General features: G+C 32.9%; 3 protein-coding genes and 1 non-coding gene across 4 annotated transcripts; 1 reads left to right on the forward strand and 3 right to left on the reverse strand.

The window, feature by feature from the left end:
- Window positions 1-674: 674 nt before the first annotated feature.
- Window positions 675-2,175, reverse strand: LOC104894735 (hypothetical protein). The gene has a single exon (XM_010681041.4). It carries the CDS (start codon window positions 1,597-1,599, stop codon window positions 985-987), a length of 615 nt encoding a protein of 204 aa, XP_010679343.2. The 5' UTR covers window positions 1,600-2,175; the 3' UTR covers window positions 675-984.
- Window positions 2,176-8,886: 6,711 nt separating this feature from the next.
- LOC104894736 (hypothetical protein) lies at window positions 8,887-9,649 on the forward strand. The gene has a single exon (XM_010681042.4). It carries the CDS (start codon window positions 8,972-8,974, stop codon window positions 9,491-9,493), a length of 522 nt encoding a protein of 173 aa, XP_010679344.2. The 5' UTR covers window positions 8,887-8,971; the 3' UTR covers window positions 9,494-9,649.
- Window positions 9,650-9,710: 61 nt separating this feature from the next.
- LOC104894737 (uncharacterized) lies at window positions 9,711-18,886 on the reverse strand. The gene is made up of 23 exons (XM_010681043.4): window positions 18,275-18,886; window positions 16,704-16,783; window positions 16,018-16,104; window positions 15,886-15,936; window positions 15,686-15,803; window positions 15,537-15,593; window positions 15,101-15,165; window positions 14,845-14,928; window positions 14,554-14,604; window positions 14,383-14,445; window positions 14,183-14,229; window positions 13,891-13,960; window positions 13,751-13,813; window positions 12,772-12,861; window positions 12,592-12,630; window positions 11,932-12,081; window positions 11,767-11,844; window positions 11,599-11,684; window positions 11,354-11,402; window positions 11,189-11,269; window positions 10,957-11,050; window positions 10,107-10,219; window positions 9,711-10,018 (listed from the first exon to the last, which is right to left on the reverse strand). Exons 1-22 carry the CDS (start codon window positions 18,576-18,578, stop codon window positions 10,155-10,157), a joined length of 1,872 nt encoding a protein of 623 aa, XP_010679345.2. The 5' UTR covers window positions 18,579-18,886; the 3' UTR covers window positions 9,711-10,018; window positions 10,107-10,154.
- A 2-nt stretch (window positions 18,887-18,888) lies between these two features.
- Window positions 18,889-18,960, reverse strand: TRNAE-UUC (transfer RNA glutamic acid (anticodon UUC)). The gene has a single exon. It is a non-coding gene; the product is annotated as a tRNA-Glu (tRNA).
- Between the last annotated feature and the right edge of the window lie 831 nt (window positions 18,961-19,791).

Genomic DNA, 19,791 nt, shown 5'->3' on the forward strand with positions numbered 1-19,791 from the left:
TCTAGTGGAAATGCTTTGTATCCATGTGTAGCACTCAATACAAAAAATTTGTGTAATTATTGCAAGATCTCGAACAAGTGATATTTGAAATGAAAAGTAAGAGGTTAACAATCAATACACTTTAACTTTATTGTCTAATGTTGAAATAAATATACTTGACTAGAAAGAGTTACAAAAGTACATACATCTCTACCACTCTTATTATGACGTAACTAACAAGAGACTATTGATGTCATATTCCCTTACCATAATTCCTTTTAAGATATTATTTTCAAACTTAAACCTTTTAGATTTTTGTACTTATCATGTCATGATGTAAAATTTTCAATTTCTTAATGGAAAAAAACTACAAAAATTGCAAAATAAATTATGGAATTTAAGAATAATAAAATATTTGTTTATCTGTAACTGACTCGAGGTATCGTTCGGACCAAAATACTAATTATTAATGAAAATGTGATATTATAAATCTACAAATAAGACGAATCTATCAAGACCGTACAAAACTATATCTTTAATTATCAGAGAAAGAAAAAAAAAATTGATTAAAGTTGATAGTTTTGCTTTTTTACAAAAGATGCAGGAAGTAAATATAAATAGTCAAAGTATCAACATTTCCCTGGATATATTATAAGATGGAAGTAAAAATGGAAACTGAAAACGTATAACTGTAGTGATGAAAACCAAATTAATGCATTGAATGCTTGTGACCATAATTCTAAAATAAAAATTTGCTTGCTGATGATCAAATGCATGCATGCATGTGATCATGACATGAATTTTTATTGTACTAGCACATCTATTCTCTGTTTTTTTCTTTCATTCAATCAAAAGCACATTCAATTGATCTTATTACTCAATGTTCCTCAAGAAAAATCGAACGAAATCACAAGATATGATCAATAGCATGCATCATGCATGATACATGATGCATGATGCACGATCATGAATTCATGCTCCCAGTGTTTCATATATAGAGATGGGTCAATTCAAGTGTTGAAGCCTCATTTGCTGGTAAAACTTAGCAATGAACATGTCAGCCTTAGCATCAATCATCTCATCCCCTTCAAGACCATCATAATAAGCATCTCCATCATCCATCATACCCTCCTCATGATCATCACCATCATCATGGTCATCAAGATCATACAAACTCTGAGCTGAGTCATACCTACTCATTGCTCCACCGGAGGAAGATGAGCACGTGGAGGCGGCATACTTGGGATTATAGGCCGGGGAAGTTTCCTCAGGCGGCACCACCACCTCCGCCACATGCGATTCTAGAAAATTATGTGGCGGAGGTGCTGGAGGGGACATGTCACCAACGTCCCTCTGAAGGTGAAAGGGTCGAAATGCCCCCACTAAATTAGTCAGAGTAACGTTGGTGGCAGTAGTTGGGAAGGAGGGCGACAACTTTTTAGAAGATTTATCGCCCTTCTTCCGCAACATATATAATGCTACCTTGATAATATTCATAGGACCCCCTTTGAACGTCTTTTTCTTGTCTTTGGAGGTAGGAGGTTTTTTGTGATGATTGTTTGCATTGTTGATGCTTTTTTGATAACCAACAACGTCATGTTGTTTGGTAGACTCATTCATAACGAAATTGTGTATGAATATGATCAAGCAATTCAAGCAATATGATCCCTCTTTGATTGAGTATTCGATTTAAAGGGCTATTTGTTTTCTTAATTTTTTTTTTTTTTTGGAGTTTTTTCTATTTCTCCTCTCCCCTGCAGAAAGCAGGGCGAGAGGAAAATTGAATAATCTATTAGGAGACTAATTGTCTTGGAATTGAAACAATTTGTTGAGAGGAATGCTTGAATTGGCGATTTTATATATAGTGTCTCAAACTCAAAAATGAAAATTGTGGTTGCTTAGAAATTGAAGGGCATGATAACAAATATATGTATAGATTAAATTATGGAGGAGTAAGGAGCTTTAAGAAAAGTACAATAGAATATCATATAGAATTATTATTATTTTTCTAAAATTGTGGGTTCATGCTAATTAAAATAAGTTGACATTTGACAGCTAAAATTAGTTATAGACAATTTCCCGCATATATAGGAATAACAGGACACAAACATCATTTCTCTTCTAACTTTATGAAGCCTTAATTTCTGAAATTAATTAGAGGTAGGCGATGAAAATAGGAGAAACAAATAAAAGGTTGTCTCTTAAAAATAAATAAATTATTGAGTTAGTCTATAAAAGATCGTTTTATCTTACTATTTAAGATAAAAAGGTAACTTTAAAAAGGGCGTAAATAAAAAGTGGTATCGTACTATTAGAACTTCTTGTTTTAAAACTTTTATAATTGCTTAGAAGAGATTATACACAATATCTTTGTTATACATTATTTGTATGTACATACGTTGCGTGTGACATGCCACATAATTGATATATCATATAAGTTGTAACAATTAACAAACCCTAGGAAAATTTATTTGTGCATGGCTTAACTCCAAGGTATATACTTTATATTATTAATTAAGATTGATCAATGACAATGATGTACTCCTTTCGTTCTTTATTAGTTTGCCTACTTTGACTTATAACACTATTCATTTTTATTACTTTGATCATCATTTGTGATTTACATATCAGGAAAAATATAATCATGTTGGATACCGTTGAATCGTCTCAATATGTAGTTTCAGTATATCAAATTTTCATAATTTTTACAAACATATAATTAGAGATATTATTACTCAAACTTTTACATCAATAAATGTGAATAATCAAAACGAGTAAACTAATAAAGTATGAAGGGATAATAGTAATTAATCTCTAATTAACATCAAAAACAAATTTAATAAGAGTACTCTACTCCCAAATACTACTACCGTCAAAAGTAATACTTCTTCTGTTTCGTTTTAAATGTAACAAAAAAATATTTTATATCTCACAAATAATATCCTTTATTGCATTTAAAACGAAACAAAGAAAATACGTGACATCCACACCAAATTTTCTATAAAGTCAGTTGACAGTTATATTTTGAGTTACGTGATATTAATATATTATGATACTTCTATTATGATTTAGTGATCTACTATAAATTCATATAAGAAATGACCTCAAAACATGCAACCATGAAACCTGTACCCTTACAACTTAACAATATATCACGTCCATTTTTTTTGTTGATGAATAAATATATAATCAAATTTGCAACTGTAAGCCATACCTAAATTCTGCGGTATTAGTGATGGGTCCCACACCATCATGCAAGTCCTCCCATAAATTACGACGTTTACTTGCAAGGTGCAACCACGCATAGTCTTTGGCAACTACGAATATGTTTTTTCGAAGATCTTGCATATCTTAGTAATCTTACATATCACAGTTGGGAATTTGGGATAATTCATGGAATTTGTTAATTTGATTATAAAAATTGATAGTTTGTTACAAGTATTTGCCAAGAGAGAGTATATAATTCATGAATAATCAAGTTCCATGAATAATTCCTTGGCAAATTCCATGAATAAACTACTAGAAGTATAAACGTTGGCACTTTCATGGAGAACATATATTACATATCACACTATGTAGGAATAGTAAGATAAATTTCATAATTAAATTTATGGAATTTGCTAGAAGTGTTTGTTTGTTAATGGGGTCGGAGGTATTAGAGTATATTTGTGTAAAGAACAGTATGGGCTTTCTACTAGAATAACTGAATAAGGTCTTTGTATTATTATTATTATATATATAGCGAGGGCTACATTTCCTATTTGGTCGCTGCTTGGCAATATGAGATCGAGAATTTCCACATCACCTTACTTATTCCCTATTCTCTACAGAAGTTTTCCTTTACCGGACCCTAGGTTAGCAACAAATATAATACTAGTTCATAACAAATTATGAAGTACAATTATGAAGGTCTTATTACATATCACATTATTTACCCACCTTGTTTCGGGACAAGAATGTAGTAATTACTTTGTTAGAAAATAATTCTAGTTCATAACAAATTATGAAGTATTATCAAATCATATTTTTTTTTGTCTTATCTGTGTATATTTTACATGGCACAATCTATTAACCATTAACGATCAATCAAATTTTATTTTATTAGTTTATAAGAAGGTTGCATTGACATGTAGCGTAACCTATGTAATATGACCATTATTTTCCGAACGAGGGAAGTAGAATACAACAATATCGTTTTCTTCAAGTAGTCGAGTTGTATATTGATTGCCAACTTGTTAATTGCATATTTTAGAGTATGAAAGGTTGATTCACATGTACCATTAGAAGATTTCAGGCCGAAAACATGGAATGCACATTTGTTTTTCATTTCCTTGGTGTATTCACAAGTTTGCAAATTGCAATGTTTAATGAATCGTTGAATGTAACATCAAGCCCAATTTGTTGCATGTTTTCTCCTTATTGCCCGTTTAAGGAAAGACTATAGCTTCATCATTTGATGTTGATGGCCCATTCTCCCTAACAGTGGCCCAATCTCCCTAACAGAAATAAAAAAAAGATGCCCACAGACTTTGAGAGAGTCAAAAGTCCCGTTCCTTTAGACGGAGAGAAACTAAATTGAACTGAAATTAATTAAAGTAAACTAAATTGAAATTAATTAAAGTAAACTAAACTGAAAAATAAATCCAAAAAAATAATCTTTTAACATTTAAGGTTAAGGGTCCCAGATAGATGAAAATTATAATTTTGTTAATTTTTCTACCATTAAGGTAAAAATGATAAATTAACACACTAAAACTCCAAAGGACAATAATAATTTAATTTGAGAGTTGGAGTAAATTTGAAATGCAGTAAAAAAATTCAAATGATAAAGTAAAGTAAAATGTAAAATGCTGAAGTAAGATAAGATTGGTAAAAAATTAACAAGGGCATAAAAGTCCATTCATATATAAATTTGGGCGATTTTAAGTACTTTATGGACGATGTATAGAAGTTCAGATTCTTTTTTTTTTTTTTTTGAGGGGTATAGAAGTTCAGATTCTAATAATGTTGCAAGCACATCGATTTATTTCTTTTGAAACATAAATTTTATATATGATTTTTTAAATAAGGTACAGATCACTTTCATTTCAAAAACCGAGAAAGTTTCTCAAAATTATTGGTACCCTAAACTTGATCCTTAAAGTACCTTTAGCTTGACTTTGAGACAATAATTGCTACTTCCTCTGTTTCAAAATATAAGGCATTTACGCTTTATAAAAACAGAGAAAGTTTCTCAAAATTATTGGTACCCATATTATTTTTACTTACTTTATCTTTTTTGTCATTACTTATATATTTCTACCTATTTTACCCTTTTTTGTTACCTAGTAATAAAGTCGTGGTCCTCTAATCTCTCTATATGTATCTCCGAAAATCTTAGTAAGATATAACAAGTAAAGATTGAAGAGGTGGTTATAGAAAATTACACGTAAGTGAAGATTTTTTTTTTTTAATTAGGAAAGATAATTGATTTAAAGACCAACCCCTGCTAGACTACTAGCTTACCGGGTACATCAGCTCAAAAATTGGAAACAAGGCTAAACAACCCAAACTAAATGCCCAACATATTGTTGGGATGAGGATTCGAACCCTGGACATTACCCTGAAATTCGGGATGGTACTCCACTGAGGTACCACCTCTCCCTCTACTCGTAAGTCAAGATAAAAGAGTAAAAATTAGTGTATAGACGAAAGACGTTTAATCAAATCATCAAATCATCTAACAAAAGACGAACTAATAATGGAATTAGAGTATGGTGTGTTCATGTATCGACATTGAAGTTTCTTAGCATCCTTCTGTGGACCCAAAGCTTCTAATAACCAAAAAAAATGCCCTAATCATTGATTTAGGGGATGAAGGGTACTATGTACGTTTTTGAAACATAGACAAAAATCATTGAATTTATAATCTTAACTATTAAGTCAAACAATTAGTTAACCAAAACTTAAACAAGTACATTCCGTGTTTGCGGTTTAGTCAATTCTTAGCTGCGACTAAAAACGCCATCACATTAAATTGTACGACATCTGACAACAACCCATGTTAGTTTTCTTCCTAAGGACTAAACTAGATCTCCTTAAGTTAGAGTTTAGATACAAGAATTTTCATTTGGATTTAATGAATATAGATAGGAAATATGAAATCTATAAATCAAGTTCAAATATGATGTTTGGTAAATGATACAACAACAATTATTGTATCAAAAATTCTAACCAAATGATTGCATAAATAAATCAATGAGTTGATTTTGTAAGAGACTGTCTATTTAAATTTAAAATTAGGCAGCAGTCAAAACCCAATATTAAGAAGAGAATGAGGAGACCACCTCCTGAATATAGTGACTAATTTAAGCCATTTAATGATTAATTTAATCTGTTCAACAATCACATTCTTTAATCAATTCGGTACAACTGCTAGGTTATTTTTAAAATTGTCTGTTATAGTTCGAGATTCACAAGGAAATAAAGAAACGAGAAGAGAAGAGAGCACTGGTTGGTATGAGATGTTTAGGGATAGTGTTGGATCAGAGTAAGATGCTTGGGAATAGTGTTGGATCAGAGTGAGATGGAATAGACTAGGAAAATATAGGCTTGAGTTTGTACCGCCTATTCTAATAATTTCTGAAAATGAAGAGCATATTGGCTGATCATTCACATATATTTTCTTCCTTTACTCACTTCTAGTTCTACCTATTGTTACATGTTTAGTAAATGATAGAAATTCAAAATGTAAAATCCATCATCATGTTTGGCAAGTGAGTGAAACTTTTATTATGGAATTGAAATTGTCAAATTTTCTTTTTTCACAACAAGCCCAATGGATTCTAGCTTTACATGTATAATGTTGCATATTCTTCCGAAATTACTTGTCTAATGTAAAATTATGATAGAAAGAGGGAAGTCTCCAAACTTGACATAACATGCATGTTATTGGTTTCCTTAACTTTCTCTGCAATTTCCATTTTCAACCATCCCGTAATTTTCTTCACATTCTATCATGAACAAATATTTTATTCACATAAAGTATCAATATATCCCTATTATATAAGGTAGGAATTTCCCTACCACCCCCCTACTCTAATAGCGTCTATCCTACTGTCCATCTGTCTCATACCGGGTTAACCTATGCAAGATCCCGATTCAGTAGGATAATTTATATTATTAATTAAAAAACCCATCATAACTCATCTCTTTTTCTCGATGTCAAAAAAAAACTCTTCTCTTTGGTTTTCTAAGAATAAGATGTTAACTAGTTATTAGGCCCGGGCTATGCCCCGGGTAAGAAAAATATCATTTATTAATATTATACTTTAATATGATACCACTAAATACAACTTGGTCTAGTGGTTAAAATTTTAGTTCATGAACTTGAGGTCACGGGATCAAAACCTATACTATGCAATTTCTAATTTTTTTATTGTACATGGATTACATGAACTAAAACTCCCTAAGAGAGAGCGCCACGTGGCACCTTTTTGGTTTACACACGCCTTTTAATATATTAGTAAAGATAATGATGTGAAGTCTCTTGAAACAATGATTAGCTTTAATTGATTTGAAAAAGCTGGAGAACTTTTTGGTTAAATAAGGGGACAAAAATGTTTGATTTTAAAGAAGTAGGGGAGGAAACATCACAAGCAGCTGCAAAACAAAATTCCAACCAAAATGTTGATTTCAGGTTGCTCCACTATGATATGGGGTTCCACCTATTATTATCCAGCTCATAAACTCCTGTATTTTTTTAAGCCGTGATTTTAAGAAAACTGGAAGTCTAACATATATTTATAGAGTGCGTCTTGAATGTAATATATTACACCATAACTTATTGTATAACATGCGTAATGACACAAATTTCAACAAGAATGACATGGACTGTACATATAATGATGTGAATCTCATATTATTTTGTTATTTATTTCATGTCATTTGAGTTTCTTTACAAAAGAAGCGGTGGTTTGTGAATTGTTGCACCATAAATTATGGTGTAACGTTTACAGCTAGGAAGTTGTGATATTTATATGAATAGTGGAATAATCAAAGTTTTCCTGAAATAAAAAAAAAGAAACAAGGAACCGAGCAATATTTTGCCTTAAATTACTAGTACCGCTTCAATTCAAGAATTACAAAAATCCACAAAAAAATTGTAATATTAAGAAAATATAACATATAACCACTAATATATTTAACTACAGATTAATAAGTTTGTAAAAAGTTAACGTTAAAAACACAGTCACACACTAAAACACAATAACAATATCACACATGACATTGTTTAAGGATCTTTCATGCATGGGAGAATTTTCGAAATACTACCATTTTAGTATTTTTACCCACAACAAGAAAATGGGAGAATTAATTCATGCATGGTTTTAAGGATCTTTCCTAGCAAGTTGAGTATGATTGAAAAAATAGCTGAAAAAGAAAGATTTATATTACACAACTCATTCTTAATAATATTTGGTAGGTCTCCTTTTTTTTTTATTATTAGGAAAGATAATTGGTCCGAAAACCAACTCTTACAAAAGTACTAGCCTGCATGACACACCAGTTCAGAGACTGGATACAAAGCTAAACCGCCCAGAAGTAACTGCCCCAACATATTGTTGGGATGAGGATTCAAACCCTGGGCAATGCCCTGGAATTCGAGGTATTACTCCACTGAGTTACCACCTCTCCGTCAGTAGTAGGTCCATAAACTTGCAAAAAAAAAAAAAACCATATGCTAAAAAAACTATGAAATTAAAACAAGAGGCTGTATGGTCCCACATTACAGCCGTGTCCCTACTCCCTTTTCCCACTCTTGACCTTTTCTCACTCCAATCACACCGCGTAACATTCTTATAATAAACAACTTTTATCTAATTATGCACCATATATATATATAGACAATGAACCTTATGCCTTCATCATCTCAAACACAAAAGTTCATTCACTTTTTGTATACTAAGATACTCAAACCAACCATTGTAATTGTATCCTCTTGCACAAAAAAATGGGTAAGAAAACAAGTTCATGTGAAGAAGCAGCACGCCGAGCATGGCGGCTCCTTCGAGTAACCTTGTTGTGGGCTCGGAAGGGCAGTTTACTAAAATGTCGGCTCATGGCTGAGCTAAGGCACATGCCAAAGCACCTAAAGGGCCATAACAAGAAGACTAGAGATATGATCCGGTATGGTGAGCGTGAGCTCTCTTTTGATGAAACACCCATAATGCACCTTAGGATGAGCCGACATGGCTCGTTAAGGTTCAAAATTCCGTGCATTACCCCAGAGGTAACTGATTTCGATTATGATTTTGGTAACGACGGTGATGATTATGATGATGTAAGGTATGGGAGTTTTCTAAGGAGCAATGTGGAGGATTACAAAGATGACTGCGACGAAGAATGTGAAGAAGAAATGGTTAATGAAGAAGTAGGGATTGATGTCAAGGCAGATGAGTTTATTGCTAAGTTCTATGAGCAAATGAAGCTGCAAAGACAGATTTCCTATCAACAAAGGCATAATGTAATATAAGGAAAACTAAAGATACAGCATTACATTCGGATTTTCTATTTTTTGAGGAGATTTTGTAAGAGAGGCGTTGCGGCGTTTTGTAAATACCCGAGGCTTCATTGAGAGAGTTTTACAGTAATTTTATTGATAATAATAGATTTTATCCAGTTTCACAAATTTCATTTTGCAATTATTTCTAAACAGCAATATAAAAATATGGGAAGAAGGTAAGACAGTATTGTGCAAAGGAACTTAATTTAAATATTCCAATCAAAAAACAAAAATTTAAACGAATATGAAGGTGATTTGAACAATGTAGTAAACTATCTGGAGCCCAATGGAGTGGTTATTCCAGAGCTGCTATAACCAACACCAACCAATATTCACTATCCAAAACTTCCTAATGAGCATAAAAAGAAATGAGCGAGTTTCGAGCCTGACATTTTCAAAAATAAATGTGTGCGGCAAGAGCTACGAACACACCTTTTGAATTGGATTGGCACAAAAATCAGGCAGAAACCACTATACTTATGCTACGCCTATTCCCTGTGACAAAAAAAGTCCAACGCTTGCATTAGTTCGTTCCTCAATTTCAGGGGAAAACCAGAGAATGCCTTCTTAAAGATATGCTTACCAATATAACAATGAAAACGTATAAGAGAAATCGATCTAGATTTGCATGCTAGCTACCGTTTTGATTCGTCTTTAGATAACCTTCCAATTGCTTGGTTGCTGCCAATATAAGACCTATAATAGCAAAAGGATTGGTCAAAATTACAATCTCCCCGTAGCCAAAAAATCAAGATCGTTTCAGTATTCTGCGGAAGATGTTTAAATACCATGTAGCCCAAGCCTCATTAGCTTGAGCATTCACCATCCTTTCTTTTTTGTTGCTACATTATATCATATATTTATGATGGTATACAGGATTTTTAATGAAGCAATCATGGTATCCATATGAGCATTATCCGATCTCTTTGAATCCATAAATCTAGTGCACTTCTCACTTGTTTATTCTGAATAATTCTCCAGTCTCCAACTATTGAGGGTGAAGTCTACCTCGACTAGAGTAACAGGCGTGATTCCTTTTCTATCAATCGGATATAACATGGGAGAAAAGAAGGGTATTGAAAGGATGCTTTCCTTTTCCCTCTTGATAAACAAATCCTTCCAATGTCGGAAGAATAATGCAATATCACTCTTCCTTTCCATTCTTTCAATCCCTTCCCTGCCTTTCCCTCCATTATTGCCATCCAAACAAAGTGTCAAGTTCTCCTGCTTGCTGGTGCAGTCTTTGCACTCAAACACCCCTCATTTCCCTAAAATGAAAAATATTGCATTTCCAATGCCAAACTTGACTCCAAGGAATAGTTAAACATGCTTAATATGGTAGATTTTCCTTCTTTGTTAATTTCTGATACATGTATTTTTTATTTTATTACGTCGCGTTTATTTTTTCTTTGGGGGGGGGGGGGGAGATTTACCAAGGAATGGAGCAGAAGCTCTCCCAGGCCTTGATTTGAATTCTGGATGAAATTGGACCCCAACATAATAAGGATGACCAGGCAGTTCTAAGATCTGCGCAAGAAAGGAGACACAAAAAGAAAAAACATATTAAAGATGTTCAATGAAAAAAAAACACCGAGAACACACTTTATTCCTCATTTATGCTACAATAATCAGATAGTTACTTAGTAAAGTGGGAGCACAATTTACCTCCATTCTTTCTCCACTTTCATCCCTCCCCACAAATTTTAAGCCACCTTCTTCTAAAGCACTAACTAGATTTGGGTTTACCTGCAGCACGAATTTCAAATTAGTACCATTAATTTGTATACCTAAAATGATTAGCACGAAAAACCAAGTATCAGGAAAATGAACCTCGTATCTGTGGCGGTGACGTTCATCCACAAACCTCGAATTATGATACCTAACCAATTGGAAACCGAAGAAATCAATGGAAGAAAAAAAATATGTCATTCGAGAAAATCAACTCATTTAATATGAGCAAAGAACTAAGTTCATAGACTCACATACATATCAAAAAAAGGGATGAATTATTATTAGGTATCAAGAAGGAGCAAATCATTTCTGCGTTCTTATAAGAAAAGTGATGTCAAACTTACAACTTCGAGGTCACACAATTAGGGGTCTGGAACAATGTCTTCCGAGAACCTAATCTCATTGTATTTCCCATATGCGTTCTAGATCCCTGAGTGCACAAATAATTGATAATTACCAAAATAATCATTCCTTTCTTCGAACACTCGAAACCAAATACTGTCATAGCATACCTCTGGCATAAATTTAATCACAAGACTTGTAGCCTCCGCATCAAACTCTTCACTATTAGCATTTTCCCAACCCAAAACCTATGGCATTAAACAAACAACCGCAAATAATAATTCACCAATCTCAAGAAACAGGAAGAGTAGTTGCTTCAGGTTTAAATTACTTACAGATCTAGCAAATTCTATGACAGAAATCTGCATGCCCAAGCAAATTCCCAAATATGGAACATTATTCTCTCTGGCATACTTTGCAGCTAATATCATTCCTCCGACTCCACGATCACCAAACCCACCAGGGACCAGCACACATGAAGCATTCTGTAGAGAATAGAGATAAATCATTTACATATACTCAGAAATTCACCAGGAAGACAGTTTTGCGTGGTCTTTCCAGAAATTCTATTCTTGCAGGGGATCTTTTGAGTTTTGACATATAGACTGCCATATTGTAATTAATACAAGCTATAAAGATAACCATTATCTATTGGAGCCGAACAAGAAAAGCAAACTTGAAAAACAAAAATAAATGCAAAGACACAAGCATGCTCAGATGAGCATAGTTCTGCTGTGTAACAGAAAATCACTGAACAGTGAGAGAAAGGAGAAAAAGAATTAACATTTCTCAGAATTTATTTTTGAGGACTTACGGATGCATAAGAAGAGCACAATAGTAAATCACCGAACTTTTTCTATAGCACCCAAAACAGACAATGCTTGTGCTCGAAGTTAAATGGATGCTTTTGTGAGGAAACAAAAGAACTCGTGTTTTTAGCGTACAACCTTAGAAGCAAAGAAAAAACTGAAAAGAATACAAGAACAAAGCCATACCTTTAGAGTCTGCCATGCCGAAGCATGGGCTTCTGGCGTCTGCAAAGAAAAAGAATACTGTCAAATTCTCTTCTTCAGAAACAAAGCAAGAAATCTATTTGCATAAAAACATTTGCAACAACCTTCTGAGGCAATATAACAGAAAATGAGATTAGAACTCTAGATATAGGGGATATATACCGATTTGGCGCTTTCATCTTCAAGGTCTGAAGCTGCAATCCAGTCAATTGCTGGCTTTGTAGAGCAAGCAATGCAAGCATGCAGAAGTGCCTATGCAAGAGATCACCATCATATCAAGAAAGATTATTATCAGAATCATCAATTTATCCATTACAACGTAGTTGTCAAGTCATAAAAAAACCTAGCCATTTGACCCGCATGATGCTCGTATTCGATGTCAATATTGTACTTCCAAAGAAAAAAAGAGGTAAAAGGAGAGAATGTATGTATAAAAATATTATATTTTATCAAGTATATACAATTCCTAATAGATTTCAATATGTAAGGAATAAAAATATACTAACAAAAAAATTGGGCAAGAGGTAAAAGATGTCATAAAATGAGGCCATGATGGGCATGATATGAGGCTTGGGTCATTAAAAAATTAATATAGATTTTCAGCTTCGGTGATAATAGAAAAAATTCAAATGTCTCACTAAGAAAACTTTCGTTTCTCATTTTTTACTTGTCGCAAGCTAGCATTGTTTCTAAATGCAAGATACAAAAAGGAGCACCTTTTCTGCAATTAGGGGAGCAAGTAAAAGACCATACATCCAGCCACCATATTTAGTTGAGGGATTTCCACTTTCCATTCATTCATGTATGAAATCCCCTAGAGGGATTTCAGACCTCAGAAATAGAAAGATAGACAAGATAAAGATGATACCAGATTACCAGGCAGCAACATGACCACTCAAGAATCATAATTTTAGCACTCTTTCATGGTCTAATAATAACAGATGATATCATTATCCAAGTGCTTCTCATCCTTTCACAGAACTCCCTCCAATCGAAATTAATTGTTATGACAACGAATTCTAGAGATAGGTACTACAGTTTGTCTTAAAGTATTGCACATTAATGATTAAAATATTCAAATATGAACGTTCAAGAAGCAACATTGGCAGCATTAGTATCGAAGCCGTGGAAATCAACTCACTTTTATTACAGACAGATAAGAATCTGTAAAACCAACATACTTTCCAACCATAGCAATCCTAACCTGCCACCACCAAATATCAGTAAGTACAAATCAGGACAAACCCCATCAGCGAGAAGATGAAGTACTAAAATTCTTACAGAGTTGGTAATATTATCATATGTTTCTGCACGGTTCGTCCATTCATGCAAGTTGGGAGGAGCCGCAACACTGCAATATAATCAACCTAGTTAGCCCGAAAAAAGTCTACAAAATATTTAATTTTTTATATTGCATTCTTAGGTAGAACCAAGAAGGCTTTATGACAGATGACACAGGACAGAATGTAATACATGACAGATTCTATGTTTTTGAGTAGTGCTAAGCCCTTAGAGTTTCATGGAAGGTTGAGCTTTAAGGGAAGCAACCAACATAGCAGGAGCAAAATCTTACTTGAGTAAAGTTAGCTGTCTCAATATAGCCAAGTGAGCATTTTGATTCTGCAATGCAATATATAACAAACAACAAAACTAAATAAGATAGACTGTCATGCAAGATAAACCCAAAGATAGACAAGGTTTCTTCAGTTGAAAGTAAAAGCAGAACATGTTTTATTTAATGGCACGAGATCAGGGACATGATAATAAACCCACCCGCAACAAAAGTGGAACATGCCATATATTTGGAACATCATGGATATTAAGAATATTTTCTGCCTGCAGAAAGTCAATAGAGGGAAGTCAAGGAAGAAATCATAATCAACAATCAAAAGGGAGCCTCCCAAAGAGGTAAAAAAAACCTCCAAATTTCTAGCAGCTAATTACCGGAACATGGCAAAATTGTGAAAGCTTCTCCTTAGTATTCTCTAGCAAAGGCTGCAATAAACAAAAAGTATCACTCATTCACCTATAACAGAGTAAAGAGATCAATAGTACACTATTAGCCTTTCTTAGTATCTCAATTTCTTGTAAGTGGAAAAATCATGAGTATAGGCTACATTAAAATTTGGCAAGTAACCAAGGTGTTGTAAGGAGATAAAGTATCAGTATCTGCAAAGTTTGATAGGCCAGTCTGACTTGTAATTGTAATGGCTGCTTGAAAAGAAAAAGATTGACCTGTGCGGATCGACAAGCAAGCAGATGAGGAGTCAAGCCTAATGCTCTCAGCTCTCGCACACTATGTTGAGTAGGCTTTGTTTTCTGCATAAAAACACATAAGATGCCATAACAGACAAGTATAAACATCAAAAGAAATAGACTCTGCATTGAAAAACGAAACATTAGCAACATATAAGTTTCGATTTGTCAACAAAGATAATACAAACAATAACAAACCAAAAGAACACAGATTATTATAGGAGTTTAAAATTACCTGCTCACCCACAACACCTAGAACAGGAATCAGGCTCACATGAATGAGGCAAAAATTGTCTTTTCCTGTGTAGAGAATTTACCAAAAGAACAAAAGTGTGTCTGATGAAAAGGACCATGAAATATCAAGTCTATTAAGAATATTAACCACTGCAACTCCGATTAATCAACTGATTGTTAGATTAATTTACCATAACAAGAAAAAAGGTGGGAGAGGGGGGGGGGGGGGGGGGAGGTTGGGGCACCTCATAGTTACTAAGTTAAAATGTTAAATAGAGCTTCAATCAAACTCCCCTACGACACTAATATACTGACAGAACATTCATCGAATATAGGGAAATAACAACAAATATTTGATGGGTTGTATTAATAAGAAACAATCACAAGATTCACTTCAGACTTCGGAGATGTAAAACTATAGCATAATTCAGACATACCAACTGTAAAAGATAGTTGCCGTAGTGCCTCGATGAAGGGCATTGACTCGATGTCACCTACAAAAGTTATATTCAGAGCTTCATACATCCAGTTCCTAAAATTTAGTAGAGTAAGTAGCAAAAGACTACTTGGAAGGGATCAACTTTACCTACAGTCCCTCCCAACTCTATAACACAAACATCAGCAGACTCATTGCTTCCATCAACAGGGATGTTTGCAACTCTCTGAATCGATTCTTTGATGGCATCAGTTATGTGTGGAACAACCTGAACGAGAAAACAATAGTGTCTTTATGCATGACAAATTTGCAAGAGACTAGGACCTCGTAGCTAAAAAACCTACACCTACCTGCACAGTTTTTCCAAGGTAATCGCCCTTTCGCTCCCTTTCAAGAACAGACTGCAATCAAGTAAAGAAGTTGATTATCAGAGCAAGTTATCGGACAAGCTTAGACTGACATTGGCACAAATCTCTTCTCACCTGATATATCTTCCCAGTAGTAATGTTGTTGTCTCGTGTGAGTGTCACATCAAGGAAACGCTCGTAATTACCCAAGTCCAAGTCAACCTTTATGAATATACACGAGGGATATATTTAAATTTCAAAATCCAGAACTCAAAGAAGAAAACATTTTCAACCAAAATTAGGCTAAATACAAGAATGAAGTGCATTCCTGGAATGCTAAAGTAAAAACAAAAAAGTATGTTATCATATTTGACTGATGGATCAAGCAGTAGGTAATATGCATATGGGAGGCCATACAATTAAGACAGCAAAACAGACACACTAGAATGCCAGTGACCTGATAACAAATACTAAAGCCAAAAGCATCAAGTCAATATAGTTCCCAATGTCCTGTAATTTAACAGATAGACAACTTGTGCTAACAGAGCAATGTCATTTTGCTTCTAGAAAATCTTTCAAGAGCAGATTACACTTAGCTATTTATAAGTATCTTTCAAGAATAGATAATACTTAGCTATTTATATGTATAAGAATTTCAGGTGAAAGATGAAACACTGAGTTAAAATGTAAGTTCAAACATAAGAAGACATGAAAACATTAGTAGGCACAAGCGAATACATAAGCAGATAAAAGAACATGGCAGAGATGAATGTAAACTTAAATTTGATATGAATCCTAAGTAGATAGAAACAGAAGCAAACCTCTCCACCATCATCAAGTACAAACACTTCTCCATGCTCAAAAGGAGACATTGTGCCAGCATCAGTATTCAAGTAAGGATCTGCAGTACAAAGAAACTGTGACAATAAACAATCTTCCCAAAAATTAAATTGCTCAAAGTAAAAAGATAACAAATGGAAGAAAGTAAACATTAACAAGAACTATCACCTATAAGAAGAGGTACAATTCAATATGAGAAGCAACACTAGAGAAAGATAAGTTCAACTCTCCAATCAAGAATAAATGAAGTAGGTAACTTAGGCAAAAAAAATCTTTGGTAGTCCTTTTTTCTATGATTACCAAAAATCATTCAAGATGGTAAAAACAACTGGGGAACAGCGAATCAGTACATTGAAAAGAAAATTCGGTATCTAGAGCATAACCTGGGAATAGAATGAAAAAAAAAAAAGAAGAGAAAACACAACATTAACCTATGAACAAACTTCAGAAGACAAATAGTTACTGCATAATTACTGTTCCATATAGAAAACTAGATAAATAAACATTTATACTTAAAACCATAATTTTCTTTATGAAATAGGCATCAAACTGAAGCATTGCCACTATGAGATTTATCTTTAGGGGGAGACATAATTAACAATGAGAGAAAAAAAATGCAACAAGCTAAAAACCGACAATATAAATTTACAAATAACTTTACATAGTTATATTACAACAACCAAACATGGAATGATCACAATATGGTCGAAAAAAACAAGACATTTGGAATATCAAAAATAATTTAACCTCAAGATATACCAAAAAAGAAAACTTGAACCAAAATCCAATCCTAATGGACCTAAAAATCAGGAAAAAAAAAAAACATGAACAGAAAACAACATCAATCAGTAAATAGTTAATTAAACCTATAAAGAAAGAAATTCAAATTGGCTTTAATAACAACCAACAACAAATTCCAGCAGGAACCATAGAAACACAAACAATGAATTAAAAATGCAATAAACCATTAAAATGACATCTTCAATAAGACCTACAAATTATTCAAGAAAGAAATCAAAAACGCAACCAACCCAATACAAATTTAACAAAAAATGAACTCTTTAGCAATATCCACAAATTATTAAACAAAAACAAAAATGGAATCAACCAGAAACAAATTAAACAAAAAAATGACATCTTCAGCAATACAAAAAAAAAATTATAAACAAAGAAAAAATGCAATCAACCCAACACAAATTTGAAAAAAAATGACATCTTTAGCAATACCCACAAATAATTCAACAAAAAACCAAAAATTCAACCAACCCAACACAAATTAAACAAGAAGATAACAACTTCAGCAACACCCACAAATTATCAAACAAAAAAAATCAAAAAAATGCAAACAACCCAATACAAATTAAGCAAAAAAATAACATCTTACACAATACTCAATACAAATTAAGCAAAAAAAATAACATCTTAAACAACACCAAATACAAATTAAGCAAAAAAATAACATCTTAAACAATACCCAATACAAATTAAGCAAAAAAATAACATCTTAAACAATACCCAAACTTAATTATCAAAAAAAAAATTAAATTCTCACCAATCTTAATTGAAGTGACACGAAGACCACATGCTTTAAGAACAACACCTATGCTACTAGCAGTAACACCTTTACCCAGACCACTAACTACACCACCAGTAACTAAAACATATTTCATGTCTCTTTTTTTCTCAATTTCCAATTTTAACCCTTGAATTGAAGTTTTGCAGAAAGAAGAAGAAAAACGGCTAACAACAATGTAGGGTAAGTGTTTGATGAAATGCGTAGAGCGGGAAAGAGATGTTGGGTAGTATAAGGATGAGAGAGAAACAAGTGTTGTTGTTTTTATCAGATGGTAAAACATAAATAAATACCAGGTCAAAATTCCTTCATAAAAATGGAAAGAGAATTTTCTTCTTTTGAACTTTTTTTTGAGGTTAATTAATCACTAATTTGGGTAATTTAAAAACCCTAGAAAAGAATTAAAGATTCTGTGAATTGGGTTTTTCAATTTTGGGAGGGTTTAATTCTCTCTCCTTGAAAAATCCCAGAAAAAAAAAATGAAAGATTCTGTGAAATACTGAAATGGGTAAAATAGCAGTGAGAAAAAAGGGTTTAAGGAGAGTTATGAATTTGGGGAAGAAGAAATGTGGAGAGAGAAAATAAAAAAAAAGTTCCGATGCCGGGAATCGAACCCGGGTCTCCTGGGTGAAAGCCAGATATCCTAACCGCTGGACGACATCGGAATTGATGAACATCTACGCAATGAAAACCATCTTGTAGTTCTTACGGAAAATTCTAATTGGTCCATAAAATGAATTATTATTTTTAATAAGTTAACCTTTCTGCGTTTTTTTAAAAATAAGTCAACCTTTCGATTAAGTATGAATAAGTTAACGTATCATAATTTTAACATCATTAACTCGTTTATAGCATAAATAGATATAAAGTTGACTTGTTCTAAGATAATCAAAATATTGACTTATTTTGAGAAGATCAGTTAAATATTGACTTATTAAAAATAATTTTTCCAAAATAAATGTCAAATGCTTTTTTTTTGTTTTTCCTTTGTTCAATCAATTTATTGTGAAAGATAAAAAGGGTAATGTGTTGCTTGTACCGTAATATAGGTCTTGGTTTCTTTATTTTTTAGTTAGTGGTAAGTATTAGAATCTCTACTTCCTTTAATTTTACATATTGTATATTATGACATCAGTAATATAGTTATGTCTAGGATGATAGAAACTTGTTAGATTTAACTCAACATATATTTGCCAAAAATCATTTTCTTATTATTTTCACCCGTTTGTAATTAAAAATATTAATGGTTAAAGTTTTTTTGTTCGCAATTGTGAAAATCAAACTGTATAATTTAAAAGAAACATAGGTTGTACACTTGTACTTTCATATCTTTTACTCCCTCCGTCCCAATTTATTTGCTACATTTTGCCATTTAGGGGTGTTTCAATTTATTTGCTACATTTGCAAATATTTCCATATATAGTACATAGGTCCCACACTTTATTTATAAATTTGTCATCACTCCCTTCTTGATTTTGTAAATGTTTCCATATATA

The sequence above is a fragment of the Beta vulgaris genome, chromosome 5, assembly GCF_026745355.1.
Source record: "Beta vulgaris subsp. vulgaris cultivar EL10 chromosome 5, EL10.2, whole genome shotgun sequence".
Lineage (NCBI taxonomy): Eukaryota > Viridiplantae > Streptophyta > Magnoliopsida > Caryophyllales > Amaranthaceae > Beta > Beta vulgaris.

Excerpts from the sequence above, each read along its gene's own strand:
- LOC104894735 (XM_010681041.4), bottom strand. The coding sequence starts at position 1,599 with ATGAATGAGTCTACCAAACAACATGACGTTGTTGGTTATCAAAAAAGC.
- LOC104894736 (XM_010681042.4), top strand. The coding sequence starts at position 8,972 with ATGGGTAAGAAAACAAGTTCATGTGAAGAAGCAGCACGCCGAGCATGG.
- LOC104894737 (XM_010681043.4), bottom strand. The coding sequence starts at position 18,578 with ATGTTTTACCATCTGATAAAAACAACAACACTTGTTTCTCTCTCATCC. Across the intron at positions 16,105-16,703 it reads TACTTGATGATGGTGGAGAG|GTTGACTTGGACTTGGGTAA; the intron begins GTTTGCTTCTGT and ends ATATTCATAAAG. Across the intron at positions 14,929-15,100 it reads TAGGTGTTGTGGGTGAGCAG|AAAACAAAGCCTACTCAACA; the intron begins GTAATTTTAAAC and ends GTTTTTATGCAG.